The 15,206-nt window shown below is 34.0% G+C and overlaps 1 protein-coding gene across 1 annotated transcript in view; it reads left to right on the top strand.

Annotated features, from left to right (window-relative positions):
* Positions 1-14,848, top strand: part of Wsck (tyrosine-protein kinase Wsck) — a 36,283-nt gene extending 21,435 nt beyond the window's left edge. Inside the window, exons 6-13 of the mRNA XM_071582952.1 lie at positions 1,874-2,046; positions 3,105-3,318; positions 7,028-7,141; positions 9,116-9,300; positions 9,479-9,580; positions 9,677-9,788; positions 10,859-11,055; positions 14,317-14,848. Of these exons, the coding sequence (XP_071439053.1) occupies positions 1,874-2,046; positions 3,105-3,318; positions 7,028-7,141; positions 9,116-9,300; positions 9,479-9,580; positions 9,677-9,788; positions 10,859-11,055; positions 14,317-14,391 (1,172 nt within the window). The 3' untranslated portion in view covers positions 14,392-14,848. The remainder of the gene's footprint in view (positions 1-1,873; positions 2,047-3,104; positions 3,319-7,027; positions 7,142-9,115; positions 9,301-9,478; positions 9,581-9,676; positions 9,789-10,858; positions 11,056-14,316) is intronic.
* The last annotated feature ends 358 nt before the right edge of the window (positions 14,849-15,206 follow it).

Here is a 15,206-nt window from a genome sequence, read left to right as displayed (position 1 = left end):
CTGTGTAGTATCTATTTCTAGGTCTCCAATATAAATATTCTGGATTAATGCGAGTGAGAATTTGTGCTATAATTTCTACAGCAAACAATATAGAAATACATCGCTAAAGCTTCAAGGTTGCAAAGATGCATTTATCCACATAGTGATTACTATCAAATGTGGAACAATGTAATACTCCATTGACATTGCTGCATATATGCTGATGCCCTTATTCATTAAAAATGAAACTTTGTATGCAGGCTGCTGTAAATTATGGGTTTTAGCAATATGCCCTAAACTATTTTACAATTTTGATAATCATTCAAATTTTGTTAAAGTAATGCTTCAATTTGTCCATAAAATGTTGAGGTACATGAATAATGTTATAAAATGTCACTTAAGATGTGTTATTACATAATTTGAGGGATTAAATTGATTTCAATTCGCTGTCAAGGTGATGTAAGGCATGTGTGTGTATCATAAAATGAATACCCAAGGTTATTGTAAATAATTGAAATGAGTTAACATCTAGGAAAGCATGAATGCTCAATCAGATGATCATACCTGGATTAATACATCAGAAGTAAGGCAGCAAATGGAGAAGTAATGTGGCTATGAGAATAATGATGGACTGGTTGTTAATTTTTTACTATTTGCTTTTACTCTTGTGGCCTCTGTAATGATCTGATGACAATATAATGAAGGCTGTCTTACCATAGAAATGGATGGTAGTAAGAGTACCTGTTAAGGTACACACTCACACTATTGGGGTTGTGGAAAATTGTGTAAGGGAAAAAGTTTAGAGTTAATTAGGAAACTTATGAATTTTTAATGAAATTTGGTGAAGGTAAGTAGCGATTTAGCAATAGCGTAAAATGAACCTTATTGTAGTTGGTGAAGTTATGAAGAAATGAATTGTTGCCATTGTTATAATGCTCAAAGTTAATTCACTTCCCTCTTATGGAGAAATGTGCAGTATGTTATGTACCTACATCACTGACAATAATACATTGATTTATAAAAACCCAGAGGGACAGCTGTGCAGGTGGTCCCCAAGTTACATATTTAATGTGTTCTAATGTTTGACTTGGCTTATTCAACTTACCATCTCACTCAAATGGTAGTCTTCACTTTGCTTCTGGAGTACTTCTTTTAATAAATTTGGAGGAAGAGGAAACATTTGTTAATTAATTAAGCATGCACCTCAAAAATAACTTATGGCCATCTTTCTTAAAAGCATCATTTACCTTTTTAAAAAATCTTTGCTTCCTGCTATAGATTTTGTTCTAAAGGAATGAGATTGGTGCATTATTTTTCATGCTCTGTTCAAAGAAATATTTGTCAGTTATGTCTAGTATAGAAAACAAATTTATGAAGTTTGTCCATGCCTGTTTTATAAAAAATGTGCCAAATAATTGTGTTTTGGAGCACCTTTTCTTACTTCAAATTTAATACCATTCAACAAAGATCTTTGTGATGGCATCAATTGGCAATTATTTTTCATTTTGTGTTTGGGAGGGACTAGTACTATCTGAGGAGTGTTAAGCGTATGTGAGTTATCTGTAATGTGGATTTTTAAAAAATTGAATCATCTATGACTTGCAGAATTCACTTTTACTAACTTAAGTGACTGCATTTTTGTGTATACTAGTTTGTTGTTCATTTTGTATGCATTCAACAGATTCAGGGGTGATGTAGTGGAAGTTCGTCATGATGAGAAAAACAAATTTGCCCTTTTCCACAGATAACTTTGTGGAAAAGTGCAAATTTGTTTTTCTCATGTTCATTTTGTATTTGATTATGCATATTTGTTTGTTAATATCTTAGGTTTGCTATGATAGCCTATTTGCATTCCCCGCCTTTTTATTTTTATTTTGAAATTACTTTTTATCAGTAGATGAATCAGATTCCGTGATCATCCTTGGCCTTTCAATTGCCATTGGCATTTTTGGATTCTTTCTCCTGCTCTCCATTGTTGGCTACTTCCTATTGAAGCGTAAACTGGAACGACGACGAGGAGCTTCAGACCATCAAGAACTGTCACTGCATGGACCCATGGCTGAGGTGGTGAGTGTTGCTTTACAACCTGAACTAAAAGATTTATTCTCATGGAAAGCACGAGATTTCATCTCATTCTTAGAAACTGAGAATGAATATGCTATATGTTTCTCAGTCTCTTAAAATTTATTTATCTTAAATGACACCGGTACTTCATTCATTGTACTCAGAATATTCATGTTAAATATCTCTGCTGTAATCAAAACATCATATGCAGGTTTAATTGCTTTGATTTGTTCCTGCTCTTAGTTATGAAACTGGGCAGCATATTGAAAAACAAGGATTTTGGTCTCCCTTATTCAAGCTTTGAATTCCGCAAACAATCTTTTAAATTGAGTTATCATTGAGCCCATTATGTGAAAATACAATTGCATGTATGTATGATTTGTTGGAGAATAACAGAAATACATGGAACACCTGAATTAATTTTAAGGAATTTTATCTGGCATGTAAATTAAGACAAATTTTATCCATAATACCTAGCAAGAATGGCACCATGTTATTGAAATGAAATATGACTGAACCCACTTGGGTCTGCTGTGACTGGCTATATATTGTCTTTGGACCTAGAGGGTTAGCCAGTGAGTGAATATGAATTAAAAGTTGTTGGCTAGGGCTATTTCAAATTCAATGTTCATGATTGACACCATACAATCCAAGTAGCTGTGTACAGTTTTCATAAATGTAAACTAACTTGTAATCAGTAACTTTGAATTATAATATTACGTTCACGAAGTAGCTCAATCTATTTAAATCAGCTTCTTAGTCAAGGCATTCACAAAGTTTTCAAAATCAATATCGTTAGACTAAATTTACATTGTCACGATAAATCATAATCTTAGGAAATATTCCTCATTAAATTAATTCAATACTTTTTACTCTTTACTTTTTTAGTAAAAAACAATAATAGAAACTGTTTGTCAATTCTTGATGCTTGTTTCACTAAATGATTGAACTTAATCTATGAGGTGCGAAATGAGAATTATGTAGGCATGAAGAAATAAGCTGATAGAGATAGAGAAGAGGAGTGCTGTGCCCAGCCAAATGTAATTTATTTTTCCCAACAGGAATCAAGTGGCTATATCCATGATGCATACATAGCAGAAGAAGAAGGGCCCATTAATCATTATGATAACTTGAAGAAAAAAGTTTGGAACATTCCAAAAAACTTCCTTGAAATAAAATCTGAAGTAATTGGTCAAGGGAAGTATGGCTCAGTGGTAAAGGGGACGGTACGTCAGCGGGGGACTCCTGTGCCTGTAACAATTCATTATGTAATGGGTGAGTTATTATTTAGGAGAGAAGCCACTTCGTGTCGAAAGGAGAAATAAATTGTGATTGTAAAGTCATGGCTGAGTAGATTAAGAGATGGAAGTAATGGTACCTCTGAAAACCCATCTTAAGAGGACCATATTTTGCATTGATTGGCTGATATTTTTGCTGAAAGTGAAAGTTCCAAAATGAAACAAATATGCTACCTCATTAATAAAGGTGATAACAAAATGTGGTCCGAATTTGATATGGTGTAAGCTAAGCCATTTTATGAAGTCATTTAGCCTTACAGATTTTAAATCTTAATTTCAATTCCAAATGTTGTGGTTGAATGGAAACAAAAACTTTTTTGATGAAAATAATATCTCAAATTCAGCTTAATCTAAAGGAAAATGAAAATACCAAAAAGTTAATGCTTCATCTGAGATTCTATCAAATACCTCAGCTGGTATGAGTGACTCATTGCATGTACCATTCATAGATACAAGTGATTCATAAGATATCAAATTTGTTTGGCAACAGTCTCTTGCTTTGTAAGACTTATAATATGATTTGGATATTTTATGTTTTAGAGTGGAATGAACTAATTAAGAAACCAAATTTTTCTTCTTCTGAAGTATATCACAGATCATTTTGCAGAAGGTACATGGGTTGTCTGAAAAGTTTCTGACATTAGTTTGAAGATGGTAACACTCAGGAACAAAAGTTGGTTTTTGCACATATATTGAAAGGTATTCACAAACATTTCTGCCATTTTGAACCCTTGGTTATTGTTTGACAATCATCAAAGTGTGTCATTGAGAGGATTTTTGTGACATTGGAAAATATTGAGTATCAATCTGTCATTTAATATTTGTTTTTGAAAGGCAATATGCTTACTACACAAATCGAAGGCAAGTTCGACACAATCGAACACTATATACAGTAACTCTGCTGTATCATCTATGACCATGACATTTTTGACATCTGAATTTAAATATGGCTGTACCAGCTTGGTTGATGACCATTCAGGGCAAGGAAAATCTGTGACAACCACTGAAAACATAGTAAAAGTTCACCAAATGGTACTGTATGACTGTCGAATTAAGGTTAGTGAGATAGGAGAGGGTATGGGCATATCAAAAGAATGCCTTCATCATATACAAGGTCTGTCCTAAAAGTACTAGGACATATTTTTTCCTGGATGGGCGGCAGTTTCTCTGGCTGGCTTCGAGGGAGGGGAGTCTCAGGAAAGGGCAGCCAGTGGCAGTTGGCTCCCAACTTTTGCATAATGTGGATCATTTTTTTGCAAAACCTCAGTAATGTGAACTCGTTTCACCCTGTCATGAACTGATTATTGGAACAGCACTGGGCCATCAATTTTACATGAAACTGGGCAGAACTGGGAAAGAGACTCATGACATTCTCTGACAGGCAGCTTATGGTGATAATTCCTTGGGTGAAATGGGTATTTTTGAGTGACACAAGTTATTTTGGGAGGATATAGAAGATGTTGAAAATGCTGAACATTCAGGATGCCCTTCACCTCAAAAAGTGAAGAAAAGCTCTTGCAAGAGTGAAGGCTTTGATGGACAGGAATTGCAAATTATGTGTTCACATGGTTTCTGATGAATTTGGCATCCTTAAAAGTGATGTGCATCGACTTGTGAGTGAAACAATGGGCATGAGAAAGGTGTGTGCGAATATGGTACCGTGAGTGATCTTGGACAAACAAAAGGAAACTTGCAAGTGGATCTGTCAAGAGCTTCTCAACCATCTATGCTGAAAGGTCTTCACAATGGGTCAGTGGAAGCATTAAAACAGGTCGTGATGAGAGAGCTTAGAAGCATTACTGGCACCTCCGTCCAGTAGGCGTACAAGGCATGGAAAACCCACTGGCAGCGGTGTGTGGGTGCACAAGGGTGCTACTGAGAACACTAATGAGTGAATGTATCAATTCTGGCCATAAATTTTTTTAAATTAACTCAGTGCCACTACTTTTGGGACGGACCTTGTATTGACTGAAGAATTGGACATGCATAAACTATCTGTGCGCTGGATGCCATGCTTGCTCACTTTGGACCAAAAATGCATTTGAATGAACATTTAAAAGGCCCCGATGGAGCTATTTAATCACAGCGAGTTAAGAGTTTTTACGTCGATTCATAACTGTATGTGAAACTTGGATCCACTACTGAACTCCTGAGATGAAAGAACAGCCAAAGCAGAGAACTGCAATGGATGACCCTACACCAAAAAAGGAGAAGACGGTTCCATCGGAAGGTGATGGTGACTGTTTTTAGGGATAGTCATACAATTGTGTTCAACGATTATCTTCAGAAAGGTAAAACAATGACAGAAGAGTATTGCACATCATTACCTGACAAGCTGAAGGCAGAAACAGCAAAAAACGACCACATTTGAAGAAGAAGAAAGTGTTTTTCCATCAGGAAAAGCTCCAGCTTATAGTTTCCTAGTCACCATGGTTAAAATTCATGAATTAGTTGAATGAATTGGCACTTTGAATTAGTTGACCACTCACATTATTCACCCAATCTGGCCCCTGCAACTTTTTCCTTCCCTTCAAGTTTGGCTTGGAGGGCAGAGATTTTCATTGAAGGAGGAGGTCATCAAATATATATGTTAATGCCTATTTTGCAGAGGGAGATGTCGGCTACTATTTGGAAGGGCTGAAAAGTTAAGAGCATCACTGTAAAAAAGTATTGACTTAAAAAGGGACAATGTCTAAATTTAAGAATAAATTTGAACAAAAATGACTTTATTGTTAGGTCGTTAACTTTTCAGACAAACCTCGTATACATTAAAGAATATGCTTATTGAGCTTAAAACTATTGCCGCTTATGTTATTTATTTGCACAGAGCAAAATTTTATTTGGCAATGTGTCGCTTTTATTGTCTCAAGTTGGTGCAGAGCACCATTGCTTGTATGTTGAATGACATAGCTTTAGTATGAGAGTACACATTCTGAAATTTAATGATCGTTATGCAGGTTTAAAGAAACTGACAAAAATACCACAAAAGTAATTTTGGTGGATTCACCCAATAATCTGTGCACAAATATGAGACATTTTGCAGTGGAAAAATTATCCTCCTGGACTTGAACTTCCTCAATTTGAACCCAGAACTCTTAATTTATAGGCTGGTGTTGCTTTAAATAGTTAAACTACTCAAGTTTCCTATCACATTTTATATTTCTAAGGGCATGAGAGGAACTACCTCATCACATTGTGTCTGCAGTATTTCATCTAACAGCTTGTTCTTTTAAAGCCCATAGAAATTCACAGTGAAGAGGATGTCTCGGTAGTGTAATGGCTGAAGCACTCAGTCAAAAATCAAGGACCCCTGGTTCATATCCTGTCCTTGGCTTCCATTTCCAAAATTTTCTTTTTAATTTTCTGAGTTTTGTTGACAGACGTTAGCTACGCTATGTAAAAAATGGACCATTTACATGTAATTTGATTGTTGTGGTGACTGAAAGAAACTTACTTCAGTAAAGATATCTCTTGGCAGCCATCAAGATCGATCCAAGTGCACTTTAATTAAGTTGAAGTAGAATGCATTTCAGATAGAAGTCTGTGCTTTTGTGCTCATTGATGTTCTTTTGATTCTTGTGCTCATTGATGTTCATTGTGATTCTTGTAATGAATCAACTGAATTTTGCTCTATATATTTATGTATATGTCCTTTATTTGACATATTTTAACTTATTATTTTGCAGATGAATATAATAAGTATCCAAATCATAAGTTAATGCTGGAAGATTTTGACAAAGTGATACGCCCTAGTCCACATTCCAATGTGATTGGTCTCATTGGAACTTCAGAAATACCTGGTAAGATAAGTCAGAATGTGCTCATCTTGTCTGATACCATAATTATTTTTATTTAGAGCATTTTACAATGTATTTAATGCATGTATCATGTTTGAATATTGTTGTATTTTAAAGGTTAGCAATACAGCAAAAACTCATACATATTTACATTTTGAAGAGGTCCAGAAAAAATGTAAAATGGATTATGTAAAGTTGAGGTTGGGGGAATTATTTGTGGTGTATTTTATCTTTTAAAAATGAAATACATTGGAATATTTAAAAGATAAATAGTATGAACATTTTGAAGACAAACAAGTACAATAAATGCAAACAAATGCCTAGCACTGAAAAACTTGGGTGCAAAATTTCTCAACTAAGTTTAATTAAAAATTGGCAGTTTTCCTCAAAATAAAATTTAATGCAACCGGTTTCCAATGATGTAGTTACATTGAAACTGGTCGCATTAAATTTTATTTTGTGAAAATTGCCAATTTTTAATTAATCATCGATATTCCACCATATCACACCTGAAACATCTGTTTTTATTCTCAACTAAGGTTTCCTATATACTGTATTAATTTTAATTTTTTTTCTTTTGGCCATTTAAAACCAACATTTATGTGAAATAACGTTTAATAGAAGCCATTAAAATACACATATATGTTATTATTGTAAGTGGTCAAATAAAATCACTCCCACAAAAGATAAGCATAATGTTTCACATAGCTTAGATAAATAGTCATATTATCATTTTGAAAATTGGTTAACAAGCACCATAATAATCAAGCAATTAGCAAAAACTAATTTTAATTGACTTAAGTACATAATGTACTCATGAAAGCAAAGGATTATGTACTTATAAAGTCTATGAATTTAAGCTTTCAATGGGTAGGGGCATTAAGAGCAATCAAAAGCTGGATGGAATGGGGAAATGCTATTCTGTGTCCATGTCTGATGTTGGTACTTGCCTCTAATTCTTATTTGTCAATTTATGATTTTCTAACTCTTTATTGTTGGAGTAGTTCTGGCCTCATTAGCCAACATTACAGCCATTTTCAAATGTAATTTTAAGAATATTTTTTAGCTGTTATTTTTTCACATTTTTATCTCTTCTATACAAAGTAACACTTTTATTTGGATTGAAGATTAGTTTGATTATTATTGTAAAAACTGATTTGTTTTACCTCAGAAAAATGTCATGATATGCCAGAGGTTTTTATTACTTTTAAAACAAAGAATTCTGTTAAGTGTTGATTGGCTAATGTTTATTAATGTATAGCTTTAAATTGCAATCCACATGTGTTTTTAAATAAACATAAAGGCAATAAAATATTGCATACCCATTGGCACATGAACTTGGGGTACCTATTCGAAACAGATTCTTGTGTACTTAAAGAATATAATTCCATCGGACTAAATGGAAATATGTATGTTCATCCAACTAACAAAAAATATTTTCTCCATTGCATACTGGTGTTGCATGCACATAAATATAGCATCCTGAGCCTCCCCATTCTATGAGCACTTACAGAAACAGAGAAAGAAACTCAGCTATGTATGCTTGAAAATATTGTCTCTCACACATTAACGTCTTAAGTGATCTTATCTTCACATATTTACTCAGTGCACCCATCATAAATTCTCTTCTCCTTTCAATATCCTCTTTTGGTAATGTATTTCTGTTAATACCTCCATTACTATTCCCCTTTTCCTTTAAAATACCACCCAAATGCCCAAACTACTCGACCAGACCCATTTGATTCCCTCCTGCTTTAATATCTAACAAAGCTTTCATACTTCTCCAGAATATTATTACCTGCGTATTCTTGTGGTTTATCTACATCCCATACTTCTCATATTCCTCATAGACTTCCATATTGTTATCTATTTTGGTGTCTGCAAATGTGGAGCATAGTTCTACAATTGGTACTGATCAAATTGCTAAATTTCTGATAATGACTTGCATTTTTACTTTGTTTCTCCTTTCTTTGTTAGAAGCCCTTTTAGTTGTATTGGAATACCATCCAGCTACTTTAAAAGATATTCTCCTTGAAAGTCGTGTACTGGACCAAGTTGGTGTGAATCAGAGTCGGGACCGATTTTGTTCCTTGCAGGAAAGTTACTTGCTGGAAGTTTGCATTGGTGTGGCAAATGGTATGGACCAACTTTTTCAGAAAAAGGTAAGATCTTGAGAAACTCAATTTTAGTTATGTTTCCTGTAATGCTATATGTACTGCTTTTTCTTATTCATATGGGTATTGACATTTGTGTTAAGTAAATTGCTTTTTAGATACATTTTTTGGGAAGTGAAAGAGAATAACTAATCAACTCCAAATAAATTTTATTCTCTTGTAATAGATAACCCATGAAAAACTGTGTGCCAGAAGTGTTTTAATGGCTGATGGGATAACTCCCAAAATATCCTGTTTTGGTATGGCAGATTATGTAAAGAACTCTGTGGTAAGATCTTTTTAATTTTTGCTTCCATTCCTTGAAATGTGCCTCATTTCTTTGAATCATATTTTAAGTTTATAATTCTATTGTTATATATTTTAGGTGCCAGATTATACTCGCTGGACTGGTCAAGAAATTTTCAGGAGTAGGAATTTTGTATCCAAAAGTGACGTTTGGTCATTTGGCTGCTTACTCTGGGAAGTATTTACTTTTGGTAAGTTTCAAAGTACATTAATGTCATGATAGAATATAATTCCTTTAATGCAGCACATCTTCACCTTCTGAGTTCTATTTCCTTTCTCTTAAATTCTGGGGAAATAGATGTTGCTTGTTTCCAAAGACTTTCTGGGAAGTGCACATTTCATAAATCAAAAATATGATTTGGCCAGTTCATTCCTTTTTTATATGGTTTTCCTTTTTAAGTCCAATTTAAATTATAAAATTGATGGGAACAAGTCTGTTGAAATCTTTGAATTGTGGCTCTGCAGTGTAAAATGGAGTAATTTTGAAAATATTTCCTCTTGTAGTCTATTCTGAAATATCCCAGTGTTTGATCAATTTTGTTTCTTCTGGAATGAATGAATTTGGAATTAACTTAATTAAGGAGAAAGAGAAAGTGTTTATAACGGTGTTTCTTAAAATAATCTGAGGGGCCAACAAAGTGCTTAACATCCACCTAGGAGTTTTGTTTTATAAATATCTAATGTGAGATACTGTAAGTGGCAAAGTGGTGAGATAATTACATATTTTAATTCATGTATTGGTTGTAGTACCATGCTAATAACTAATTTATTTCACATGAAAAATAAAATGCTTCAATGGTGGTAATTCACATTTTAATATAGATCAGTATCAGTCTTTTTAAATGCTTTTTTCTTTGGCATAGTGCCATTGGCAAAAGTTGAAAAAAGGCCAAAACACTAACTTGACCCCTAAGTTACCCACATGGATAAACATCATTTGGAAAGTGTCAAAACATTAAAACAAATCTATTTACCACCATTCCTAAACCAACCAAGTATTGACCTTTTATACCAGATTATGCTCATAAAATGGCCGGTGGTTGTAGTTTTCATGGTTAGTATTCTGTGGGCATGCAGTTAACTGATGAGCTCTGACCAAAACTCAAGTTTTAATTGTTTGGAAATGGTAAAATATTGGTTTGACATATTTAAATAATAATAATAATAGTTTTCTAATTAGAATGTAGTGCTTTTAAGTTTTGAAACTGAAATATCTAATCCAATAGACATGGGAAGCACTTAAGCCTGATATTTTTAACAGGTGGAACCCCATACATGGAAATTCTGACAAAGGATGTTCCCACCCGAGTGATGCGAGGCCTCAGACCATACCGCCCTTCATATGTTGGAGATGACCTGTATCAATTGATGTTGCAATGCTGGCAGATTGACCTTGATGAAAGGCCTAATTTCTTTGAGGCATCCAAAGTATTGGAGCAAATGATTGAGGATAGTGAGGTAAGCCTAATAAGAATATCGTCTATTATACACCCATATTTATGATGGTCAGATGTTCACAAAAAGCAAGTTGCTAGATCTTGCAATGAGGAGTTATTGTCACTTTCATCATACCTACAGCTGACTTAATCTGGCCATACAGTCTTGCATATTACAAAAATCAATAGATAAATATCATGTTATGATAAGTATGTTCACAATTTTTTTTTGCCAAAACTTAAATCATCTCTCCATTCATGGCCGCTTAAACAAACACTTTTCAGTGAAGGATTTTCTTCAGGTGTAAACTGTTCTGTTATAATCTATCTGTACATTGGTGTGAGTATTAAATATTTATCTATGTATGCACTGGTGAAGTATGTTGCTGTTCATTTTGATCTATGAAGTTACTATTATTATTGTAACTGATATTTCTCTGGGTACCCTTTGCCTAATCTTAGTTATAATACATTGGAGATGGTTAATAAATATAAATAAGAAAATCTTCAGATGCATTGAGAATGATGGAACGTTTAAGGTAGGTAGATATTAAATGGCAAGGACATGGTTAGCACCTCAAAATTTTAATAAAATTACAATCATAATGATAATTAAATTCTACGAAACTTTGATATACTTTTTAAAGAAATACAAGTTTGAAATGCCTATAATTTATTTAAAAAATTTAATTTCATAAATAAAAAGATAACCATTAGCATGAAATGTTTTAATTTAAGCATTTTTTACTATCTATACTTTCAATTCATCGAATGTTCGGACAGTACACTTTCCATTATAGTTTCCATCGCATTTATTAAACCTGAGAATTCCAAACTCCTTTTAGGCAAGCAAAGACATAGTTTTACTATGCAACAAATGAATCAGTATCAATGCTCCTTTTTTGAAAGTTGTGTTTTGTCAGCCATTTGTTTTTTTCTGGCTCAAGGGTGAATTTAGTTTTCTGAGGAAAATATGTTCTGCTCTTCAGTTTATGATAGATCTATATACTTGCAAAACTATAATTCTACATTAATAGAAATGGTGGAAAAACAGAAAATATGTACTTTCAATTGCTAATAAATGCTAATTAAGCACACAGAATGAGAAAGGTGTTTTCCGTGTATATCCATTTAATCACAACCATATTTTCCACATATTTCAATTATCCATGTTTTTCTATTATCTGTGCTTCATCATGCATCCATTTGCATGGATAATCAAGATTTTTCTGTACTCTACCTATGAAGTTGAGGGAATATTTAAGACTTGGCTTTAGCTTCCCATGACTGCAAGCATGCCCATTTCTGAATTATTTAAAAAGAAAAGGTCCTGGATAGCAACTGCTTCTAAATACTGAGTAACATGTGATGAATCTGAAAGTGTATATCCTGAAATGGTTGCTCACTGGAAGCAGACATCTTGGCATAATTAAATAAATGGTTATACTCTTGATGGCAATTTCGATGTGGGCAAGATAGGCCTTTCTGCCACTGAAGACCCTAGATTTCAAAAGGGAAACTTGCCATTGGTGGCAAACACAATAAGCATTCACTCACTGTATTATAATAAAAAACCATAAACCTGTAATCAACTCGAAAGTGTTTGGTAGGTGATGGTAGAGTTCACCCAGTACTAAGCTCAGCAGCGTGTGAAATTCACACATCAGGGGAGGTGGGCCAGCTCCTTTCCCTATGCCAGTTATGGTTTCCCAGGAAGATCTTTTACCCAAAAAATCGCATAGCTTGGGTGGAGCTGAGGGTGCCTGGAGAGGCTTGCGCCGGAATCTAACCTGTGCCCTCCGGTCAGTAGTCCAACACTCTACCCCTGGACTACCACGACCCACACTCCACTATTAGGTACTAATGCAGATTGTAGTGAATGCTCAAACCTTTATCATAGGAACATCATAGTTTTTAAATTCTGTATGCAGGTTGCCCAGTGACATGAAAACCTTGGAAAATGGAATTTTAACATTTTTTGGTGAAAATCTGAAAAAATAGTATTTAGATCATTGTGTTTGGACTGGGTTGTATTCATGCATTCTTTTGGACTATGCTCACTCATGCCCTGGCTGTTTGAACTCAGTTCTGTGCTCATTACATTGTTGCATGTGATGTGTGGTGTATGTGCCCCCCACATTGTACCCCTCCAGTGTCCCTGCCAACCACCACTGCTGGCTGGCAATGCAACACATAGGGCAATGTGTCTTTTAAGTTGAACTGTGGCATATGGGTGGCTGGCAAGTCTGTCCTGGCTGGTTGCTGCAGGTCATATTTTCCTCAATTTTGGAGGCTGGTGCCAATCATCCACCCTTAAACAGAAATAGTTCTGGCTTTCATCAGTTCCTTACTAATAACTCTGTCACAATGTGATGAGTAGGTAATGATGAAATTTGCATTTTCTGTGGATGTCAAAAATCAACTACATTTGTGTAAAACATTGCTCTGGAAAATCATAAAAATTGACTCGGGGAAACTCAAGACACCCTCAGATTTGCAAGACTCCCTTTTAAGATAGTGCCTATAATGTGAGCTCTCTACACAAAGTCATGGGCAAAAAGAAGTATTTTTGAAGAACATCTGATATTTTTGATGAACCTAGTCAGATTGGAAATAATGATTATTAATTGAATCTGGCATCCTATAAATTTGAAATGAAGGACCAAGAAATTGCAATGATTGATTCCTTAAAGTAAGCTATGGACAGATTTATGTCAGAAAAGCATTGAGAATTGAGAGTAGGATGGATTTGAAGACTTTCTAAAGTCAGTTTTCTTGATCGTATACATTTTATAGCCTGCTCTTATTAGGCAAAATAAAATTATAAGATGCATAGTTAAGATTTTGCTTTCATTTCCTGTAAATAATGTTTTCTCTCAGTTATGATTTTCCTGTGGTCTACATTTTTCTCTTTTGTGTCCCCTAACAAGATATAAAAGGGAGGTTTCACTGTTTTTATTGTTATGTTCTACTGTTTTGTTTGTGTTGCTCTTTCCTTTTCATTCATCTAGTTTAATTAGTCATGTGCTTTTTTTAGATTGTGTTTGATAAATGTGTAGATATTATTGAATGAGTAACTTGATAATTCTTGCCATAAAGACTATGCCCAAGCACTTGGGAAAGCACCGGATCTTACTTAACATGTTCCTTTATTAGGTAGTGCATGAATATTCCAGTGTTCAAAGTCTATTCTTCTTTTACACTCAGTCTAAAAAGTATGCTGTGTTAGGTAAAAAATAAAAATATTTTGCCTAATTTTGATCTTGAATATTTTCTATTACAGATCCACCTGAATTTTGACATTTATTCTGGATTTCACTATGAGCCATACATTCCTGATTTAGAGTTCTCGAAGTGACTGTGGGTATCACTCAAGATTTTATCATTTCTAAAAAGTGTTTTTGTAATTGATTTGTTGTCCCTCACAAGACCCAGTGTCTGTGCATCCTTTAACCTCTTGTGCAGCAAAGTAAAATGTCAGTATGGAGTGTTTTAGTAATGCTAGCATTTTAAAAGAAGTGGAAATGGCCTATTTCCTTCAATGAATGTTTTGGGGACCTGCCTAGTATGGTCATGTTTTCACATGTGTTTTACTTTTGATATGTTTTGGGGAAGTGCCTTTTTATAAATATCATTTCATGTGGAACATTTTATACTCTATTGGGTTAACTTTTTATAATATAATGACCAAATGGACTGAGGAAAAAGGACCAGAAGGTATTAATAATGATATTTATTCATCCCATGTCAACATTTACTTGATAAATACTATAAATAAAGGAAATACAAATGTATGGAGATACATGTACAATGCATAAAATACAATATTCACTGCAATTTAGTGTCATTAAGACACTCAATGATAGAGTACTACAATTTTCCTAGTAGTAATTGTTTTAATGTACAGTTCAGGGATTTCATGCTAGCATCTTTTACAAACTTTGAAAGTTTGTTAAAAGTCTAATATCTATCTCTTTTCGTCAATTGAAGTTTTTTTTCAGTTTGATTGGAATGAGGTGCAAGTCATTTTTCATTCATTTAGAGGAATTATGGATAGTGCAAGTTTTAGGGATTGAGTTACTATTTTCCCAGAATAGTACTATTGTAGATATGTATGCATGGTAAGGGTGAGAGCTTGAGATATTAACAAAAAACAAGACGAGCAAGATTTTT

The sequence above is a fragment of the Hetaerina americana genome, unplaced genomic scaffold (assembly GCF_022747635.1).
Source record: "Hetaerina americana unplaced genomic scaffold, ioHetAmer1.1.p SCAF_12, whole genome shotgun sequence".
NCBI lineage: Eukaryota > Metazoa > Arthropoda > Insecta > Odonata > Calopterygidae > Hetaerina > Hetaerina americana.
This window is presented reverse-complemented; position numbering and strand designations above follow the sequence as displayed.